The following is a 23,562-nucleotide window of genomic DNA, read 5'->3' as shown; positions in this document are numbered from 1 at the left end:
CAGTTGTAATTTTTAAGCTATAAAAAGACTGTAACCATAATAGAAATCATAGAAATGTCAGGCCGAAAGGGACCCTGGGAAGTCATCGAGTCCAACCCCCTCCGTTGAGGCAGGACCAAATAAACTTCAACCATCCCTGACAGGTGTTTGTCCAACCTGTTCTTAGAAACCTCCAATGATGGGGGTTCCACAACCTCCCTTGGAAGCCTGTTCCAGAGCTTAACTTTTAACCAGTTCTCATCCAGACCAACGTTCAATATAAATAACCTAGGTATAACTACTAAGCATAGGTTCTGTTAATGCATTTCTCTACATGGCTGTTCCAGAATAATATTTCCTTGTGGATGGAAACCTTTTGCTAGGTGCAGATAATAACTGGAAGGACTATGTGTTGCATTCAGAAATTACTATTTTTCTGTGAACTTAAGAGACTGAAATCAAGCCCACATTCCTGCTTTGACGTGCAAGTAAATAGTATTGTTACCCAGTTAGAAAAGGGAACAGAGCCACTAATGGGAGAATGCAAAAGCATTATCAGCTAGATTGGTAGAAAAAACGAAGATCTCCTGTACAGCATGTAGGACTAAAAAGGAAAGCCAATAAGGAACAAACCATGAATGTGACACCACATCTTGTTACCTTACTAATGTAGAGTGAGTGGAACCGGTGCACAGTACTGCATGCTCTGTACACTAAGTGGCCAGTTTCATTCCCATCCCATTTTAAGGAGTCTTCTCTTGTTTCCCAGGATGCCCGCCATGCTGCAGAAGAAGAGATTTACACTAATCTGAACCAGAAGATAGACCAGTTTTTGCAGCTGGCAGATTATGACTGGATGGCCACTGAACCGGGCAGCAAAGCCAGCGATTACCTGGTAGATCTCATTGCTTTCCTGCGCAGCACCTTTGCTGTGTTCACACACCTACCTGTAAGTGACAGTGGTCTCTTTCTTTGAAAACTGGGAGTGCCTGGGGGTTCTGATGCTACTGTAGAACTTTACCTCTGAAGTGTAGTATACATGATACATTGTGCTGTTGTCATGAACAGAACTGATTTTTCAAATAAGGCATTTCAAGTGTTATCAGAAGTCAGGCTCCCTCAAGGAGCTCCCAAAACCGCTCCTTAAAGACTGAGAGAAACATGCAGAGCTGTTGATTTAAAAAATATGGTAAGGGATATAATTAACGAGGTACTCAGTTTAAATTCGATTTTAAGTAACTGGGGTATAGTTTTATTTTATTCAGTGTTAAGTGACTATTTTAGCAAAGGTACCACATTTGAGAATATATTTTGTCTTTGAGTTTTTCAGTTGCATGTTTTGTAATAATGTGCTCATAATGTCACCACTTCAAAATATAGCTCTGCATCAAATAGAAGAGAGTAGCTTTTTCTCTGTTTACAATACACCTGCATTTACTTATTTCTAGAGAAATCATCCCATTATCCATTGAATTCTGTTATTAACCTGCTAGAGTATCATATCCTATATAGTAAAGTAAATGTAATAATCAGGCATTTTCACTTATCCACAAAGAACTCCTTTCTTGTTAAAATTTATTTTGGGTCTTATGGATTTGTCCCTGTTAATATTTTCCATCAGTAGAACTTTGAAACGTCAAAACCATTGAAAAATCTATTTCTATTACATGTGGTTACATCTGTTCACCCTTTCATTTTACTACTTATTCACTCTGGTAGCTGCCAAACTCAGTGGCATCTGGGCACGTAGTTTGTTAAATTTCATCAGCCGTGTTATGGACTAAAAAGGCTGACTCTCAAGCATTTGTAGTTCTCTCTGCCTTAACCTCATCCTGCTTGTTCATCTCTCTGACTGATCTACTACAAAGGTTTTAGACCACTCGTCAATGTCATTTAGTCAATATTAAAGCCAAAACCTTAGTGGTACCTTTTTTAAATCCTGCGCCTATGGCATCTTGGCTCCCATAAGGGTCCTTGTTGTGGTGTCTAGAAGATTTGACAGCTGGAAAGGAATTAGTTCTGAATCCTAGGGATGGAGAAACAGCCAGAGGCATGGTGAGACGGATTTGTTCCAGTTAATCAGATTTGAAGACACCACTGTGAATGAGGTGAGAAGGGGGAACATTAAGCATCGCAACTAACTTTCGGGGGAAAGATTGGGCTGTGGTGGAGAGAGACTGGAGAGTTTTCACCCATCTCTTCCTTTTAGGTCACCTATGTTTCCATCCCATATTGCAGTGCAGATAGGCAAGTGATGTGTCCGTGGACAGACAGGGACTTGTGTCAGAACCAGGCTTAGAATTTGGAGATTGCCGACTCCCATTTGGTTTCTTTAACTACTAGTTCTTCTTCGAGTGATTGCTCATATCCATTCCAGTTAGGTGTACGCGCCGCGCGTGCACATTCGTCGGAAAACTTTTACCCTAGCAACTCAGTGGGCCGGCAGGTCGCCCCCTAGAGTGGCGCCACCATGGCGCTCCATATATACTCCTGCCGGCCCACCCGCTCCTCAGTTCCTTCTTACCGCCCGTGTCGGTCGTTGGAACAGTGGAGCGCGGCTTAGCTGACCTCCACTTCCCTAGCTACTCGTTTTTCTCGTATATAATTATGCAGTTATAACCCTTTTATATATATATTTGTATGGTTATACGTGTTTTCTTTGCTAACATGGTTAGTTTAGTTAGCGGGGTTCAGGAAGTAGCCCCTTCCATGAGCCCAGTGCCGGAGCCATGCATGGCTCACCAGGTTTTAAAAGGGGCCCGGCTTGCCAGAAGCCGCGGCCGAAGAGAGATCTACATGACTCCTGTTTGAAGTGCCTCAGGGAATCACACTTGACAGATAAGTGCCCCATTTGCAAGGCTTTAAGCCGAGAACAAAAAGGTGCGGGACTTTCACTTACCCCTCCACCTTGGGCGCCGAGCGATGTTCAAGCGGCGGGCAGAAGCGCCTCCTCGGCACCGGACCCCGCCGGTACCACCAAGGCCTTTCGGCACCGACCGTCGCCGGCACCGATGTCGACTCGGCACCGCTCCCTTCTTCCGAGGTCGAGAGAGTCTACGATTCCTGCTGGTGCCTGGCGGCTCCCCGGCACGCGCCGTGGTTGAGCCCCCTGCTCCCGCTACTTCCGTGCCACCTGCATCGCAGCCAGAGAGCTCGCCTAAGTTGCGTTATCCGGCACCGTCACCTGCAGAGGCACCGATGACTTCGGCTCCGTCGATTCCAGTCCCCCAGGACCATGGAATCCGGCCCCTGGCAGCTCCCGGCTCGCGCCGTGGTAGAGCTTACTGCTCCTGCTGCTTCTGTGCAGCTGCACCACAGCTAGACAGCTCGTCTAAGATGGCTCGCCCGGCACCGCGACGCGGCACCGTCGATCCCGGTCCACGAGGGCCGTAGAATCCGGTGCCTGACGGCTCCCCGGCACGCGCCGTGGTTGAGCGTATTGCTCCTGCTGCTTCCGTGCCAGCGGCACCGCAGCCAGAGAGCTCGTCTAAGTCGGATCGCCCGGCGCCGACACCTGCTACGGCACCGATGACGTCGTCACGTCGATCCCGGTCCCACAAGGGCCGTAGAATCCGGTGCCTGACGGCTCCCCGGCACGCGCCGTGGTTGAGCGTATTGCTCCTGCTGCTTCCGTGCCAGCGGCACCGCAGCCAGAGGGCTCGTTACGTCGGATCGCCCGGCACCGACACCTGCTGCGGCACCGATGGCGTCGGCACCGTCGATCCCGGTCCCCGAGGGCCGTAGAATCCGGTGCCTGACGGTCCCCGGCACGCGCCGTGGTTGAGCGTATTGCTCCTGCTGTTCCGTGCCAGCGGCACCGCAGCCAGAGGGCTCGTCTACGTCGGATCGCCCGGCACCGACACCTGCTGCGGCACCGATGACGTCGGCACCGTCGATCCGGTCCCGCAAGGGCCGTAGAATCCGGTGCCTGACGGCTCCCGGCACGCGCCGTGGTTGAGCTCCTGCTCCGGCTGCTTCCATGCCAACCGAAGCCTCTGAGGCACCGACAACATCGGCACCGTCGATTCCAGTCCCACAAGGGCTATGAATCCGGTGCCCGACGGCTCCCCGGCACGCGCCGTGGTTGAGCGTATTACTCCCTGCTTCAGTGCTGACGGCACCGCAGCCAGACAGCTTATCTAACTCGGTTCGCCCGGCACGGCACCTACCGAAGCTCTGATGACCTCGGTACCGTGGATCCCGGCCCCACGAGGGCCGTCGAATCCGGTGCCTGACAGCTCCCCAGTACGCACTGTGGTTGAGCCTGCTGTTCCTGCACGCCGGAGATGTTACAACTGCGAGGCTCTCAGTGCCATGACAGAGTCAGTGCTGCCTGACCCGGGCACCGCCGGTACGGGTAATACAGTCTCTTCAAGGGACCTGTCCCCTGTCAGTACAGCAGAGCGGCACGTTCATGATCAACGGTCCCGACAGACACTCAAGTCTGTCGTCCGCCGGACACCACTGGCAGTCCCGGTGCTGTTTTCCTCGGTACTGGTCACACTCGCTGCACCGGTCGGTATCCCCGTTCGCCGACCCCGCTATCACGCACCGTTCCGACCTCTGGCACCGGGGCAGGTCCCTTGACCTCCTTGAGCTCCTCTCCTGAGGCTCGAGATCTTGGTCGAAGGCCTCCCCACGGGACACGTTCTGGTTGCGGGTCTGGATCTCTTCCCAGGTACCGATACGCCTCCCGATTGACCGGTCCCCCGGTGCCGAGTGGGGCCAAGTTCCGAGTGGCGGTCAAGAAGACTCGGCCCGTGCCTTCTTTTAGTACCTCCATGGCCGTGCCGTGACACGCATCCGTGTCATACCCATATGCGCAGATTTGTATGCCTCAGGACCACGAATCCTGATATGATGCCAGCGGGCGCCAGCCACCGAAGCAGAAGAGCCTTGGCGAATGCAAGGTGTACTTGCAGGGGCCTGCACCTCTGGGTAGCAAAGCAACAAGCCTTCCTTAGCTGCGATAATTATAGCACCTGGGTGGAGGAGTTTCTCCCCTCGAACCTCCCACCTGGAGTTCGCTGCGTCTTGGAGGATGGTGGGAAAGAATTTACCCTTGTTGGTAAAAGGCATCTTCGCGGCAGGAAACAGCCCCCAGACTGCGAGCATGCTGGACAATAGGGTCCTAATGCGTCTAGCATTGTATAAGCCAGCGACCAAACGCAGGCCTTTCTGGCCCCAGCCGCCATACTCTGTGCCTAGCCAGAGGCAGAACTCTGGAAAACGGCAAGGCCAAGGTGGTCGCAGACAAACGTCAGGCCCCCCTAAAAAGCCAAAGTCAAGGTCCCTCGCAATTACCACTGGGACCAAAGACGGACCTTCCAAGGTTCGCGGAGGGCTGTTGTACCAGTCGCAGGACGGGATCCTGATCCCGCTTTCTCCTGCATGGCCCAGTTACTTTTAGATCGCTGGGTCCTGCGCACGATGGAGCATAGGTACCACCTTTAAATTGCTCCAGCCCTGTCCCCCTTCAGCGGCCGAAAGGGGGCTTAGGGGTTTTACTCCGTTATGCCCTAGTCCCCCCACTCGAACACAGGTCTCAGACCTCCCTGGTCCTGCATGGACTCAACCGGTTTGGGATAAGGTTGAAGTTCTGCATGGTATCCCTGGGAACCATTATTCCATCCTTGCCCTCCTGGGGGCTACTATGCCGCCCTGGATAGGAAGGACGCGTACTTTCGTAATGCCATCTTCCCTCCGCCCGGGAGATGCCTCCGCTTTATAGCCAACGGTGAATACTCCCGTTTCGGCCATAGTCGCCGCCTACCGTAGCTATGTCGGATATGCGTTTTTCCGTATTGGGACGATTCGCTTATCCGAGGAGACTCTGAGACACAAACCACTCAGCCCTTGGGCATCGTCACGGTCTTATTCACAGATCAAGGCCTGATGATTACTATAGAGCAATCCACTCTGGTTCCCACGCAGAGGTTGGGCTTCCTAGGGGCTATCTTGGTCTCCTACCTAGCCGGAGCCTGCTTATCACAACTGCGGTTTTAGGCGATGGCAACAATCATCTGAGGTCTGAAGGCTTTCCCAACGACCTCAGCTCGTTCTTGTCAGTCGTCTCCTGGGTCCATGGTTGCCCGCAAGTTTGTAACCAAACACGCCAAGCTCCGCCTCCGTCCTCTCCAAGTCCGGCCCACCTCGGCGTACCGCTTGGACAGGGAGCCAGTGGTCATGGTAGTCACCGTTCCCTCGAACGCCTTAGGCTCCCTAGAGTGGTGGCTAACTCCCTCCTTGGTGTGGACAGGGGATGCGGTTTCATCCGCCCCAGCCCTCACTGCCCCTGACGGCGGACGCATCATCTCTCTGCTCGAGTGCTCATGGTCACCTCCGAGCTTAAGGCCTTCGGTCTTCTAGGGAGCTGGCATTCCTCATTAATGCCCCAAAAATGAGAGTAGTTCCGCCTGCATGCCAGGGGTTCCAGCGGCAGCTACGAGGCCGTTGTATCTCGGTGTTTACAGCCAACACAATGGCCAGGTGCTTCATAAGTATTCAGGGGGGACATAGTCCTTCCCCCTTTTTTGTCAGGAGGCCATCCATTTCCGGGTCTTTTGCATGGCCCACTCGATGGAGCTGCGACGTCCTTTCTCCCAGGCGTTCGGAACGTCTTAACTCTTTGACTCAGCAGGTTTTTTCCTGTCTTACGAGTGATCACTCTGCCCCATGTGAGGCGTCCCGCTTTCCGGAAGTGGAGATGGTTCCTCACACAGACCTGTTCAGCTCACCGCGAGAGCAGGAAATGCCAGGTGTTCTGCTCCTTCCAAGGTCTCTCCTTGGAATCGATCTTGGACGCATTCCTGATGCCGTGGAACGGCCAACTGCATTAGGCCCTCCCACTGTTCCCACTGGTTCGTTACGTCCTGCTCAAACTCCGCAGGGGCAGAGCGTGCATCATCATGATCACTCCGAGTGGTCCAGGCAGCACTGACATACCACGTTGCTCGGCCTGTCAGCCCAGACCTCATCACTCCGGGCAATGACAGGCTTCGTCACTCGGACCTGCAGCCTCTTCGCCTCACGGTGGCTCCTGCGTACCTGAGTCGGGGTGACAGGCAGCCTTCCACCTGGTCAACGTACCAAGCCAGGTGGAAGCGTTTCCTTTACAGCTGCAGTGACGCTCGATCTTGCTCCTGCTGAGGTCTCGATCCCCTCTATTTGGCTGCCTCTGGCCTTCAGCGGCAGGATCTGGCGGTATCATCGCTGAGGATGCTCTCAGCAGCCATCCCTACCTTCCAGCAGGCTAAGATGGACGTTCAGTGTCCCACGCTCTATGGGTTCGAGGTCCCTCAAGGGCTTGGGAGCGCTTGCACCCTCGGGTGCGGCCGCCCAGCCCCGCCCTGGGACCTCAACCTAGTTCTTGGCCAGACGGGTCCTCTGAGATCAGAGCTCTTACGAAGGTTCCACAAAGACAAGGTGCAGTTACAGACCGCACCCGGCTTTCCCTCCCTAAGGTGTTTTGGCCTTTTCCTGTTACCCACAGCTCAACGCATGGGCATAACCATTGCACTCCTTGGACATCTGTGGAGTGCTTCGGCATTTATTGTGCTGACAGAATCATTTCCTAAGGTGCCCCAGCTCTGCCCCGGTAGCGGGCCAAAGGGAGGGCTTGCTTGTTTTCCTCTCAGAGGATCTCATCTTGGGTGATGGCGGACATCCCCACTGTTATGATTGGCTCATATTTCCCCAAGCCAAATCACCGTGCATTCTACCAGGGCTCAGGCTTCATCTGCCGCCTTGCTGGCTCGTGGTTCTACCCACGAGACCTGTCGCGAAGCTCATTGGTCCTCGGTCCTTACCTTTGCTTCGCAGTATGCCCTGGTTCAGCAGTCAAGAGAGGCTGTAGCCTCTGGCTCGGCAGTTTTATTCTGCCACATTTCACTCCGACCCCATCGCCTTTGTAAGGCTTGGGATTCACCTAACTGGAATGGATATGAGCAATCACTCGAAGAAGAAAAGACGGTTACTACCTTTGTAACTGTTGTTCTTCGGATGTGTTGCTCATTCCATCCGCACCCCGCCCTCCTTCCCCACTGTCGAGTAGCCGGCAAGAAGGAACTGAGGAGCGGGTGGGCGGCAGGAGTATATATGGAGCGCCATGGTGGCGCCACTCTAGGGGGCGCCCTGCCGGCCCACCGAGTTGCTAGGGTAAAAGTTTTCCGCGAATGTGCACGCGCGGCGCGTTACACCTAACTGGAATGGTATGAGCAACACATCTCGAAGAACAACAGTTACAAAGGTAAGTAACCGTCTTATTTCTTCTTTCTAGGATCTGGGTATAAGTACAGTGACCTCTACATGGGTTGTCATCAGGTTTTTGAAATCTGGACCTTCAGCCCCATAGCACACACCTCTGCTGCTTGAACTAGTGGAGTATTTAATTAGCTGGTAGCAGTAGTACGTTTTTGCTGGGTAGAGATGGTCCAGTAAAAAGTAAGAGAACTCAGACTTTCTCAGTTTATCTGGATGCTTATTGGTGTTTTTAATGCATGAGCTCCTGGGGTGAAAGAGGGAGGCATGTTTTTGTAGGAATTTGGGAAATTTAAATACTTAAGTGCCCACAAAATCATTGCAAACATATCCTTCCCCGTCAACCCTTTCACACACGCCCCTCCAGTAAGGAGAGAGACTCTCTCTTTGTTCATCTCAGCTTCTGTGTTTTCTGCTGTAGACTGATTGACAAGGTATCTTTTCACCGAAGCATTAAGCATGGCTAACGTGAGGCTGTGAAGAAGGAAAGACATGCCCGCAGTGATTTATGAGATAGACCTGGAGTGATTTATCTTCCTTAAAACATTGTTTCCTTTTCAAATTAATCAAAATTGTTTTGGGAATAGGGAGGGCATCTGCTTATTCCAAAAAAGACTGAGGAGGGTAGAAGCAACCTCTCTATCAATCTAAGATATGTAAAACTACCCAACTGCTTAAAAAGTCACTCTGCCTTTCCTAATAGTGATGAATGCCAGGCAACAAGTTAACAGCATTGAGCCAGCACATATATAGCACCTTATCCTCAAAGCATCATACAAAACGAATCCTCACAACTGCCCTATGGAAGTATGGGAGATAGTTAATCAGATCTAAAGGTGTGATTTGTAATGCTGCAGATCTGGCTTAAATAGTTTGTAGGGGGAGGTGGGTGTGGAATTTTTAATATTTCAAAGCTATGTTCTTTACAAGAACAGTGGAATGTGCACTCAAGATCCTGAGGGTTCCTCTGTGACTTGTAGCTAATGTTAAAGACAGGGAGAATTGTGACATTGTATACATCCTCGTTTTGTTTTTTCAAAAAAATCTTTAAAGTATATTGACTCCATTGTTAGCCTTGGTCTCTTTTCTCTCCCATTCTTGTTGGGTTTTCCTGATTGATCCCATAATTTTGCTTTGTTTCTAAGTGTATTTTTTATTGTTTTCAAATAAAACTGTTATGCACGAAAGAAATCCCAAGTCTAACAATATAAAAGCAGTATATAGAGGCAACACCAAAGCAATATGTACTTTGTAGAAGAATATGGATGAAAGAGAAAGCAACTAAATAAAAAAGATGAATTATAGGTATATATGAGAGTATTGCTAAAAGCATAATAGAGCCTTTCACCTCTAGCTTGTTGGTTTGAATCCAGTCCAAGTCATTAATGATTGAGTATTACTACCATGGGATCAGGGCTAGCTCCAGTGTTTTTGCCGCCCCAATCGCCATAATAATAATTTTTTTAAAAAGCCGCAGTCGGCGGCGCCTTGGCGGCAACTCTATCACCACCACTTCATTCTTCGGCTGCAATTCAGCGGCAGGTCCTTCCCTCTTAGAGGGACTGAGGGACCCGCTGCCGAAGATCTGGGCATGCTGCCTCTTTCCGTTGGCCACCCCAAGCACCTGCTTGCTGCGCTGGTGCCTGGAGCTGGCCCTGCATGGGATGAGTGTTAGTGCATTGTGTGAAGAGAGTTTGCAGTCTCAATTTTTTCCCCCCAAATTACCACCATGGCTGCACACTGTTACCTGTTTAATAAGAGAGGTAAAAGATTGAGTGGCCATGGAAAGTGAACTATCCTCTTACTGCTAGAGATGGCCCTACAAAACAGGGTTGAGACATATTGGAGGGAAGAGACCCTTTCCCTGGCCATCTTGCTCCTGTTCTGTGGTTCCTTTGTTTCCCAGAGTTGTTAATCAAGCACCTTTCACAGTTACTGAATTCACACAATTAAAAACATTACAAATATTATCCACCAATTTTTTTTAGCTTTTCTAATTCACTAGAAGAAAAATCAACATCAGTCTCTGGAAATGACTAATAGCAAGAGACAGGTTAAATGGTAAGCATCAAGTCGCCTTGAAAATTGTCATGAAAATTTACCAGCCCACACTCAAAAGCAACTGCCTGCCTTCATCATGATGATCTTACATAAAAGTCTGTAATGTTTTTGCTTGCTTATCAAAGAAACTCATCCTGGGCATGCAGAATTTTGCCAAGACTACACAAAAATTACACACAAGGACCAGCCCTGAAGTATAACTTTGAGACAAAGCCCTGGTCCTGCAAAGACCTATTTACTTGCTTAACTGCATGCGAGTAGTTCCGTTGTCTTAAATGGGACTGTTCCTGCGTATAGAAGTCCCTGCAGAGTCAGGGCTCTAAGCATCCAGCAGATCAGATTTACTTGCAGAACCAGCTACCTCAAGTCAACATTTCTGCTGAAAAAATTAAAATGGTAACTCTGAACAGTATACAGTGTAAATTTTGGTCTGAGAGCTGAGCTTTGGTCATGCAGTTCTGATTTGAATCCACAAGAGAGCCTAAACTTTCATGATAGTTGTAAGGTAAAATTTAATATTGACCAAGTATTACAAGATAGTAGAATTTAAAAAGAACTTTGAAAGTCTCCTCTGTTCTCAAACATTCAAATGGCAGTTGTATTTTCCAGTTTCAACTCTACAGTGTCAGCTTGGACTTCACAGGGGATGATGGGAGGGAAGTGTCTATTGTAGTTTCTACTGAGTCATCATCTCTCATGATTGGATAAGAGCGAAACAGTAACAGATATTTCTCAGGAAAATGGCAATTTCCTTAAATTCTGAATTCCCTGGATTCTGTTAGGTTTTTTGCTCTCATCCTTGACAGCATTTTGGCTTTAGATGTAGATTTCTATAGCATCGATTAGTGTATTGATGGCTAGGACGGACAGGGCTGCTTAGGGAAGGACATATTTGCATTTCTTCCTAACATTCTGCTAGTTTGGGAAGATGGCAAATGCAGGGCTGCAAATTGGAGCCAGGACCCGCCAGCATGTCTCTAGCACATGTTGCAGGGTGAAGAGTTCATGGTTATGCCATCGAGACTCTGGCACATAACACCATAGCACAGAACTTCATGGTGGTTTAGAGCCACAATTTAAAAGTGGTCTGCTAAGTGCACTAAACAGCTCAAAACAAATAATACGTTATTGGAAATAAAAGCACAGCTAACATTTGGCCCGAGGCCTTTCCTTTCTGAATTAGCAAGTGCAAAGTTACTTACGATATGCTGCCTGCCTCACTGTTGGTAAGGTGGTGCACTTGCCTTCTGTAAAAGTTTAAATAAAATGCTTTGCTAAAAAAAAAAAAAGGCTGGCTTCCCTGCTCTTTAGAGAGCACAGGGCCACAGTTTAAATAGATTAATATTTTGTGCAAAACACTTTAAAAAGAATGAATGAAAAAGCCTTTTGTCCAAGATGGCTGATGGTTGTTTTTTATTTCTTGTTAGACAAGCTAATGTAAATCGCATTGACAAGGCTACTCCAAACACACTGATTTGTTGACTTTAAGACTTTCAAAGATGGAGGATTGTGTCAACACCTACAATGAGCTGTCAGGTTAACAAAGCAAGGATGTTTTTTTGCTGGGGGCCGGGGAGGGGAGTTGGGGAAAGGGGTGTGTTTTGTTTTATTTTAAGTTTCCTTTAATCCTCTGTTAGTCTTGTATCTTGATAACCTCCTTTGGAAGGTAATCGGCTGAGGCCAAGAGGTGACAGTGACCTGGGAAAGGGAAGTAATCTTTCAGCAATCCTACAACTGTAACCTCTCCAGTCTCAAGCAATTCAGCATGAACTCTTTGCACAGGGAGTCTTTTCCTGTGTGTTTATTTTTGCCAGATGGTGAACACTGATTTCAGCTGTAACTGTGTAAACTCTATGGATTCTTTGCTTGGGAGGCTTTGTCCAGTGCCCCATTAGCTGTATCGACATCTCTTTGCAGTTGCAAATAAACTCAGTGATCCTGGCAGTTCACATGTTTTGTAGAGAGAACTTTTAAAGAGAGGTACATTTTTCTTGTAAAGAAAATGGTTTCCTATGTTGCTTTAGTAGATGAAACATTTCCCCCATAACATATTGAAAGAAGGAAAACAGTGCATGGAAGTAAATACAGGACAAATCTGAGTTTTATTGTAAGCATAGCCTTGACTGCTTTGATCAAGAAAGATGCTTATCTTATGTTGTCCCGATGGAAAATATCTGGCATGAAAACAGAATATGAGCACTAAAAATTTCATTATATTATAGCTTAATACTGAGATAATAGATACTGAGATAAGAGTGTCAATTTAAATGTGTGTGCAGTTCTTAATATGCTGTCAAGTTCTTGAAGTGACGGCTTAGTGAGATTCTTGTTTAAAGAGTAAATTTTGTTGTAGGAGATGATCACGGTAGTCCTGAACTGCTCCCACCTCACTATCATTCACACTGTTACTTTGCTCTCTTATGCATTTGATTTAAACTCCCTGTGTTGTCCTCTGTAGGGGGATGTAGATGTCCATTCTACAATGTCGGTGAGTATGAATGTGTGTTGTTTGCATTCAGTATGTTTTGCTCGCAGTTCAAATATTAGAGGGTTATTTGAACCAGAAAAGGTCTGTATTCTGGGAGGGGTGAAGATAACTAGAAAAGCAACCTAAATCTTAGTGTTTCAGAGTAGAAGTTTAACCCTTTTGCTGCTGCAAGAATGTACGCATTTTCCTCCATTTATTAATAGAAAGTGAATAAATAGAGCGTGTAGGAGCACAGTGAAGAAACAGGTTTCCTGACCTACAAGGCGCTCTCGGTTTGGTAAGTGTAGCATTAACACAGCATCTTTTAGAAAGAATACTCTACAGTGAGCTATCTCATAAACCCAATCTGCCAGGATCCCTTATCTGCTTCAAAGGCCGCAGCAACCCTTCTAGCCGTGGAGGACTGCCTAGGACTTCCTCCAAAGCCCACTAGCACTGCTCAGAGAGCAAGAACCGAGCTCTGTCCTGGGCCAATATCCCCAGTATGACAGGCTGAGGCAGTGCAGTATACTGGCACCAAGTGGCAGGGTTGAAGCAACCTTAGGAAAGATGAACATGTCTCAAATTGTTGAACTAATGAAGATCTACATTTAAATGCTGCCTTTTGTTCCAGTACATCATAAATAATATCATAGACTCATAGACTTTAAAGGTCAGAAGGGACTGTTATAATTGTCTAGTCTGACCTCCTGCACAACGCAGGCCACATAATCTCACCCACCCCTTCCTGTATCAACCCCCTAACCTGTGTCTGAGTTATCAAAGTCCTCAAATAGTGGTTTAAAGACTTCAAGGTGCAGAGAATCTTCCAGCAAGTGACCCGTGCCCCACGCTGCAGAGGAAGGCAAAAAAACCCCAGGGCCTCTGCCAGTCTGCCCTGGAGGAAAATTCCTTCCTGACCCCAAATATGACGATCCGCTAAACCCTGAGCATGCTATTAAGACTCACCAGCCAGACACCCAGGAAAGAATTCTCTGTAGTAACTCAGATCCTACTCCATCTAACATCCCATCAGAGGCCATTGGGCATGTTTACCGCTAATAGTCAAAGATGAATTAGTTGCCAAAATTAGGCTATCCCATCATACCATCCCCTCCATAAACTTATCTCTCTCTCTCTATATATATATATGTATAGTGCTATTGAAGTGCAGTCACCTCTGGGGTACACTTATTGCCTGCTACCCCTTCTCGATAATGGGGAGAGGGGTCATTTAGCCAAAGAAACTGCGGCAAATTCCTATGACGAAAAGTACCATGAGGTCTTTAATCTCCACTTAGCAGACTTGGCCTTTGTTTCTGATATCTTATTTGAAAAACCCTCTCCCACATACACTGTAATCTGAATGTTTCTCAGTATGTATTTACCTTATACAGCTGACTGGCAGAGTTGACCCTGCTGGGTTTTAAACCTATGGTTCCACAGAGTGTAGATATTCCCAGCCTGATGCTTTAGACTACTAAACCTTCCCCTCTGGTTATAATTCTGGAATATTTTCTCAGTGAGTAGTGTGGGCTCTTGATGTTACGATCACACTTTTTTGAATTAGGGCAGTTAGCACAAAGAAAGCAAAGCAGACCTCCAGGACCTGCATTCTGGTTCAATGGATGCCTCTAATTGTTGTCATTTATGCTTGTTTTCATGTTCAGTAGAAAAACTAAGACATTTTCATGGATAGATCACAAACAAAATACATTCTAGCTGCCTTGTTTTTTTCTGTTCCAACGTTTGCAAGCCAAGGCACGTGTTAACAAGTGCACCCCATTACTGTAGACACAAGTCTGCCCTACTCGGGTTCTCTGGTGTAAGATAGTACACATTAAGCTGTAGTTTTTACCCCAACTGTAAGCTTCTGCATTTAACCCATGCTCTTTATTAAAGCTGCCTGTATTGACATTTCATGATGCAGTTGGGTGCACATACCCCCTTTCCTGGAACCTGAGCATAGCTGTGTCTCGAGTGCTTTCAGCCTTCAGACACCTGGGGGTTCTTAAGTCAGCGCGTAGGTTTCAAATCAAGGCCAGCTTCTGAAAAGAAAGTGGTTTGTTAAAGCAGTTTGAGACTAGATTCCATCAAAGCGATGGCTCAATTCCTGATCCCAGTCCCTCATCCTTTGCATCAGCGGGGACTCTGAGTGCGATGACCACTGCATACTCTGCCTCTGCAGGAGAGAAGTGCCTCTGTGATAACAGTACTCTCTCCCTTCCTATGAGATTTAATGAAGCAGTGCTGGTTATTGTCTTGTTTTTGATCTGGCCTGAGGTTATCCTCAGTGCGCGTAAAGGGACAAGAAGTCCAGCTTCTGGCTTTTCAGAACTTCCACTATTCAGAAGCCAGATGTATTTTTTTCTTTAAATGTAATCCAGTGCTTAGACCGCTATGGAGTCAGCTTCCTGTGGAGAGGGGCGCATTAGTGTCATTAAGCTAAATCGGTGAAAAATAAGCTTTGTAAGTCCCCTGCAAAGTGTGAGGAGTGAAGGAATGCCTTCATATGATCAGGCTTTACTAAACTGTTTTTAGTTGATTTGATTTTAACTGTCACCAATTTTTTTTCCCTGTAATCCTCTAATTTTTTGTTCTGTAGGTAGTTTGAACTAATAGATCGAGCAGATCACTAATCCCAGTGTGCATTTTTAAAACTAATTATTTTAAAATAAAATCTGATAGCGCAATGTTGCAGCATTTCAGAAATCCTGAAACCGAGTTTAAAGGTGTCTGTGGACAATAGTTGTCCGAGATAACAAGGTTTCCTCTTGTCCGTCTGGATAGACAGAGAGAAACCATGTTTTAACCTAGGTACCAGCTAGGTTTACGCCATGGTTTCCATAACATGGCTAGAGCATGTTTGTGTGGACAGAAAAAAAGATGAAAATTAGAGGTTCTATGTAACTTGTCTGGGACACAGAGACAAACATGGCTATATTGTAGTGAAGATGAGACAATGCAAAGTTTCTGAAATACCATCCATGCAGTCTTCAATATACTCTTTTCTGTGTGTCTCCCTCCCCCGGCTTGATTCTTCTCCTGTTCCAATCAATGTGAAAACTGTCATTGGGTTGAATGGGTTCAGGACTAAACCTCCCATGAGTTTGGACATACTGCCCCTGAAACCCAGCCAGATGTGGGAGATTGAGATTGTGAACTGGAACAGGATCACTTACATGGTTGTGCCCTGCTGGGCTGCTTCACCTGTTTTGCTTTGATGTGCATGTGGTACTTGTACTTTACTGTCCTTATAAAGGGTTTTTGAAATCCAAAACCTTTAGAAGAATGAGTATAAGAAAGGCAGTAATGTTTGGTGTATGTTGTTATCCAGGGACAAGACTGACCTTTGGTTAACCTGGGGACTGCTGGTTAACTAGAGGCTGGGTAAAAAGAGTTATCTTATAATTACATGGTTTCTTGTGTGCTCTCAGTACTTCGAAAAGTAATTGAAGCCAAAATACCCTGTGCCATAAATCCTTTAAACCAGCATATTCATATTCACTTAGATGTCACTTGTTTAGTTACACTGGCTATGTTTGGCTTTGGGTTCACTTCACAGACTTGGTTTTTAAAAATTACTATGTTATACTTAGTTTTGCAATAGAAAAACCAGGCATATGAAACATCAAAATTAGCAATAGAAAACCCATCTCCAGAGGTAAGGGAGTCAAACATGCTTGTTGTTTCCTGCTCCAGATTTCTAGTGCACAGCTTCCAAAAGCCTTAATGGGAGTTGAAGTGTTTTCCCTTTAGGCTCAAATTTAAGTGAAACAATAGACTTTGCAATTATACGCTTTTCTCTTATTTCATGCACTGGCCACATTAAATCTCATAAGACTGCCCTTGTGCATGTGAAAAGGAATGCTGATTAACACCACATCTGCTTCAAAAGCCCTAGCTATCTTGCTACATGTAACCACAGGAGCAGCCCAATGTGCTTTAGAGGAAGGAGCACAATCTTCAAATGTAATAGATTTCTCTTTGGTGTTTCTGGAATCCCTTTTCACAGTATTGTCACAGAAATTGCACTAAGAGTTATTAGTTTGTGCTATTTTAATGTCTTCTTTTCAACAACAATCTGAGTGATCAAATACTGTAATAGTCAGCACTATAGAAATGACTGATTAATTATTATTTATGGAGCACTGTAAGTGTGCATAGTTTTTTTAAAAAAGTCTATTCTTAAGAGACATTACAGTCCAGATCAGACATAACAGAGGGCAAGCAAGGTGCTTATGTGGTTTTAGCTTGATTCTCAAACTCAGAAGGACCTTTGTAATTTTATTTTGCGAGTGATAATAAACGGAGTGAATCAAGCTAAATTCCAAGTCAAATACCACACTTACCAGTGTAACTTTTACATGTTTTAAACTGTGTTTGAATTGACATACTTGTTTCTTATAAAAATGTAACATGAGTCTAAATGTTATGTGCCGGTTGTATTGTTCACTGATCCTTTACACCAGTTCTCCTAACCCTGCTCAGAAGGAAATTCTGTCAAGTGGGATTTGATGGCTCACAGGATTGGAAATGGGATACTGGGCTTGTTTGCTTCTAAGTCACTAGTTTGAGTCTGGCCTCCATCAGCGAGGTAAGTCAGGTCTCAGTCCCATTCCTAATAGACACGTGCTCATCACAAAACCATGTTGCCCACTTTCTAACAGTCGCAGCAAATAGTCAGAAGTCTAAATACACATGGAGACTGAACTAGTCACAGTAACAGGGGTAATGTATGGAGAAGCTTGTGCCACTTCACGTAAAGTAGCTGCTGTGTGGGTGGACACAGAACGTCATTATCGAGTACTGTCAGTCTTTCACATAATACTAAGTTTAAGATCATTTCGTAAAGTTGTTGCAGTTTTTTTTATAATATATTCCTGCTGGTTTGTCAGGGCAAACTGTCTGCCAGTTAAGGTAATAAAGGTTACTTTTTAAAAAATAAACATGATTTGAGCTCTCTGAGTATACATTAAGGAAAAAAATCCACTTCATCAATTTTATTTCCAATATGGCAGCTGCTTTGTATTTAATGGAAAATCTGTCTTTTTCGAATGGAAAGAATACTGCTCCCAAAGCAAATACAGAACAAAATAAAAGTCACAAAAGAGCATCATGAAAATAAGTCATCTATTTTTCTGGTTCTAGTTTTGGAATGGTGCTCACTGGTGATGATTGGGCAGTGGGGGTGTTTCTATCTAAATGCAAATGTCAGCATCTAGGAACAAAGAATTTAGGTCATACTTACAGAATGGGGGACTGTCTCCTGGGAAGCAGTGACTCGGAAAAAGATTTGGGGGCCGTGCTGGATAATCAGCTGAACAAGTGCTCCCAGTGCAATGCTGTGGCCAGAAGGGCAAATGCAGTCCTTGAATGTATAAACAGGGGAATCTCAAGTAGGAGTAGAGAGATAATTTTACCTCTGTATTCGGCACTGATGTGACCACTGCTGGAATCCTGTGTCCAGTTCTGGTTTCCACAGTTCAAGAAGGATTGGATAAATTGGAAAGGGTTCAGAGAAGAACCACGGGAATGATTAAAGGATTAGAAAACTTTCCTGATAGTGGTAAACTCAGGAGCTCAATCTATTTAGCTTAACAAAGAGAAGGTAAAGGGAAGATTTGATTAGAGTTCATAAGTACCTACACGGGGAACAAAAAATTGATAATAGAGGACTCTTCTATCTAGTTGAAAAAGGTATAACATGATCCAATGATTGGACAATAGAGCAAAACAAATTCAGTCTGGAAATAAGGTGTACATTTTTCACAGTGAGAGTAATTAACCACTGGAACAGTTTACCACGGGTCATGGTAGATTTTCCAACGCTGACAATGTTTAAATCAAGATTGGATGTTTTTCTGAAAGATCTGCTCTGGGAATTAATTTGCCTAAATTTTCTGGCCTTTGTGATACATGAGTTGGATTAGATCACAATGGTCCCTTCTGGCCTTGGAATGTATGTATGGGTCTGATTTGTTTCAAACCATTTGGAAAGTCTCACCCAGTTAGAAAACAAAAGGGAGTCTAGTTGAACAGTGGAAGACTTCACTCTCCTAAATATTTTCCATAGTGTAAATGGGATTGAGAAGAATTGTAGAGGGCCTCAGACTTTCCATATGTAAACAGACTCATTAAATGCAGTCTTTTTTATTTGAAATGCTTTTCAGTCATAGGTGACTGGAGACCCCAACAGTTGGACCTTCGTGTTTCTCCAGTATTTCCCTTGCATCTTCATCCAAAAATCTCAAAGCACTTGACAGACATGAACGAATTTAGTCTCTCAGCTCCTTAGTGGAGCAGGGTAAGTGTCCCCTCTATAATATGAGTGAGCAAGATGATGCACATAGAGGCTATGTAGTGAGTCTGTGGTGGAGCCAGGAATAGAATTCCTGTCTGCTGAGTCTGAGACAGGAGCCTTATCCACAAAACCTTCCTTCCTTAAGTTTTGTTTGTGTGAGAATTTAGTGCTGTGGAAAAGTGTCATTGACAGCTCATGAGATAGAAATTCCTTATTTCTCCACAGTCCAGTTGACAGCATGGAGAATAGGCAGTGCGAGTTTCCGTCATGCTGCCATGGCAGCGTGTGTCAACCCTGTTCTGGAGGCGCCACTTGAGAAGGTGAGAAGGGAGTTCCGTTGCCATAGCTTGCTGAGTCCTTAGCATCTCTGCTGAGACTTGCATCGGGAGTGTCAGTCAATGCCAGTTGTGATGTAAATGCTTCCAGGTCCCATGGCTTATAGTCAGGAGAACAACACTTACCTGAGAAAATGGGCTCCGTATCCATCCTCGTCTACTGAAACAATGAAACTAAAGTCCCTAGTTTTATAGTTCCCAAGATATAGTCAAAAGAACGAGGAGTACTTGTGGTGCCTTAGAGACTAACACATTTATTTGGCGTAAGCTTTCGTGGGCTAAAACCCACTTCATCGGATGCATACAGTGGAAAATACAGTAGTAAGATATACACACATTAGGTGCACAATTTACATGCCTGATGTTTGTTTTAAAAAATCATCCCTCTAATTTTTTTTAGATGGAATTAGAGACCATAATCAAGTAGTTTTTTACTTTTATAGGTGTTTGTTTGCCTGTAGGTCACTGGTTTTTACTGAGCCTACGTTGATAATGATTGAAAGTTATTTCTGCTAAAGAAATTTTTTCGTTTAAGCCCGCATCATATTGGGTAGGTCTCCAGATAGGTTGCCCCCAGTTCTAATGGGGGTGGGAAGGAATTGCATATGTTTGGAGGTATCTTTTCAGACCTGAGATTACATCTGAGATGTATTGCCAGGTTAGTGGGAGAAAGCTTACACTGGAATTGATAGATAAATAGAAAGCTTAATTCTCTACTTTTGTCTGTTTGGGATAGTGTGTGGGGGAAAAATGCATTTCAAAGAATGAGTCCTAAGTTTTGATACATTAGGATCTTAACACCTGTGATACTCTTCAATACACAGATGGCAAAAGTGAAGCAAACCGATTAAGGAGCTTGCCTGTTATGTGTAGCAAAACCTAGAATAGAATCAAGAGCTCCAAGCCTTGTGCTCTAACCCTTAGTCATTGCTTCATGCTTAGAATGATCCCTTCTGACCTTAGCATCTATGAATCTATATCCAGTAGTAAACAAAAGCACCAGGGGAGGGTGTGCATAGAGGGGGTGAGGAAATCAGTATTTGCTAAGAGGAAAAGTGTCATATCATTCTTGTAGCTCTTTTCTCTACCATTTCCAATTTGTCAACGAAGTCCTTTCCATGTCTCCCGTCTTGCAAATGTGATCCCTGTTTTCTGTTCCTAGATGTGTGATCATGCATTTGACTGTATTAACACGTATGTGGCTCACATGAGCCCATCTTGCCAAGTGATCCAGATCAGTCTGTACAACGACACCACTAATCTTTGTATCACGTGCAAATTTTACTAGTAATGATTTCAGTTTTTCTTCCGAATCATTGATAAAGATATTGAAAATAGCATTCGGCAAAGAACCGATCACTCTAACATTTCTCTGGAAACATCCTCACTGGCTAATGATGCCATATTTACAATTACTCATTAAGATCTAATGATTAACCACTTTTAAATATATGTAATATAATCTACATTGATTTTATGTAGTGCTGATTTTTTTATCAGAATATCCTGCAGGATTAAGGCATATGCCTTATAGAAGTCAAAAGATGATATATCACATAGTTACCTTTTAGCAACAAAATTTATAATCTCACTAAAAATATCAGGTTCATGAACTCTTCTTCACAAAACCACATTGATTGGCATTAATTATGCTAATTAATTATTTGCTGCTTACTTCCCATATTGACTCATCCCTTTAACAGATCGCATTAGAATGAATTCAGCTGCTTTAGCAGCCTTTCTGCTGCTGTCTGTCACACTGGCAAATACCACTGCTGCAGAGCATTCCACAGGTGCATTTCACTCTGATTCTTGGAACCCCAGCATTTGCATAATTTGATGTGACTTTGCAGTCAGTGGCTGCCACCTTCAAATTTGTATCTGACTGTCTAGTCCAGAGACGTAAATGCACCAGCCTCTCTCTTTTGGTCCTCCCCTTTTTTATTAACTGCCTTTTATTTCACCATGTGATCACTCACTCTTAAAGCAAAAAAATGGAAATTTAACACAAAATATTCCGTCAATGTTATGATAGGATAGGGATACTCAGACCTCCTTGGTTCAGGAGCCAAAGTAGTGATCAACATTACCCAGACGAGCCACAGTAGTGTGAATGACAGGGGCAATATTTAGTGGTTTTTTTTAAATTCTCACAGCAAATGAATTAATAGCGTAGTGCATGTTGATAACTGAATTGGTTAATAACATAGTAAAAGCATCCTGATTGGTTAATAACTTAGATGGTTAATAGTTAAATCACACAGTGTTATAATATCACATGCTGCAAAGAGCCATAGGAGATCTATTAAAGAGCCACTTGTATCTCGAGAACCGCAGTCTGAGTATCACTGTGTTAAGATCTAGAATTTAGCTGTGCAAAAATCAGGAAATTCATTATTAAAATTCCCAGAGCACTTTATACAAATACACACATACAACATGGGAAATAACTGACTAGGCAGCAGTGGTGCCGAAGAGGATCTCAGAGTTATAGTGAATCACAAATTGAATATGAGCTAGCAGTCTGATGCTGTTGCAGAAAGCGGCAAATGTTAATACATCCCAGAATGACAGGAGTGTCGTATGTAACACCTGGGAAATAATTGTCCTGCACAACTCAGCACTTCTGAGGTCTCAGTCGGAGTACTGTATTGTGTTCTGGGCACGACACTTTAAGAAAGAAGGGGACAACTTGGAGAGAATGTAGAGGAGAGCAACAAAACTGGTAAGAGGTTGGGAAAAGGTGACCTGTGGGGAAAGGTTAAAAGAACTGGACATGTTTAGTCTAGAGAAAAAAAGGTGGGGGTAAGGGGGAGGGACTTAAATCTTCAAATATGTAAAAGGTGTTATAAGAAGGTTGGTAATCAGTTGTTCTCCATGTCCACCCAAGGTAGGATGAGATACAATGGGCTTAGTTGGCAGCAAGGAAGATTTCGGTTTGATATTATGAAAAACTTTCTAACTATAAGGATAATTAAGCACTGTCATTAAAGGTTTCTAAGAACATGTTATACAAACCCCTGTCAGGAATGGTCTAGATATACTTGGTCCTATGTTCATAAAATTCATGAATAATAAAAGTGATTGTTGTGGCAGGGGAAGAGACAGATTACAGAATCAGGTAAGAAGCAGCTCTTTCCTGCTAGCAAACAGGAAGCACTGCATTAACCATGAACAGCTCAGGATATTTCCCAGTGAGTTTCCTGTGCTGCTCAGAACACAATATTGCTTGTGATGTAGCCATGGTGGCTGGATGGGGGAAGAGTGATGTGTACATTGGAAAAGAGTTTTGTTTGCATTTCAGATTGAAAACAAACCCCAAGTGTTTTGAACACTTACTTTAGGCAGTGCTGCTCTCTGCCAGGCAGGGACTGGTGCTGTGGTAGACTCTGTTATACTAGACAGACAAGGCTCGGTGTTGCATTCGTGCCCTGCAGCCAGCCCGCTGTAGACTCTCAGCTGCATCCCAGGTGCAGTCACGCAGCACTCACCTACGTGCACATTCAGGCCGCTTATCCTGGCATCCACCCTCCTTCTGCTGTCTGGTACAACAAACACTCCCTTGCCTCTTTAAAGAAGTAAGGGCACTCTAATGTATAGACATATATAACCGTGTCCCACCCCTAACATTTTGTTACAAATTAATGAAATTCAGGTGTTGGGCAGCGACTGAACTGGCAAGTCTGAGGTCACTTCAAGTCCTTGTCTCTGTCTTCATTGTTGCACGTTTGCTTACTGGGCTGCCTTTCAGTTCTGAGAAATCTTCCAAGTCTTTACTCTGAAAATAAACAAGCATTTTATACAAGCCCTTTTCTTGGCTAAATTACTAGCCAGTCAGGAACACTTAGTTTTGAACCTCTGTGATTGTAGAAGTCTTAACACAACCTATGGAACTCTCTTCCATCGCATTTCAAATCCATGGCCTGTTGCCTTTAGGTTATATGATTGACACAGAGGTTTTTATGCTTGTTAACAGAGTTAGGTGTGCATCTGAGGAACCCCTTCCCTTCCCCTGCAGTGATGTAGGTAGTGGCAGCATGCTCCTTGATTGCATGTTAAGATTAATGGGTATTTATTTTAACAGCCATTCAGTTTCAGTAGCTTTTAATGAGTCCTTTGATAGCAAATTCCTTAATTAACAAGGCAGCCTTTCAGCT

At 45.0% G+C, this 23,562-nt stretch overlaps 1 protein-coding gene across 1 annotated transcript in view; it reads left to right on the top strand.

The window, feature by feature from the left end:
* Positions 1 to 23,562, top strand: part of LOC115652963 (exocyst complex component 6B-like) — a 176,894-nt gene that overhangs the window by 9,816 nt on the left and 143,516 nt on the right. The window contains exons 3-4 of the mRNA XM_030565625.1: positions 749 to 928; positions 12,758 to 12,787. Coding sequence (XP_030421485.1) covers positions 749 to 928; positions 12,758 to 12,787 — 210 coding nt within the window. The remainder of the gene's footprint in view (positions 1 to 748; positions 929 to 12,757; positions 12,788 to 23,562) is intronic.

This window comes from Gopherus evgoodei, chromosome 5 (assembly GCF_007399415.2).
Source record: "Gopherus evgoodei ecotype Sinaloan lineage chromosome 5, rGopEvg1_v1.p, whole genome shotgun sequence".
In the NCBI taxonomy this organism is placed as follows: domain Eukaryota; kingdom Metazoa; phylum Chordata; order Testudines; family Testudinidae; genus Gopherus; species Gopherus evgoodei.
Note: the sequence above shows the minus strand (reverse complement) of the source record. Positions and strands in the feature narration are given on the sequence as shown.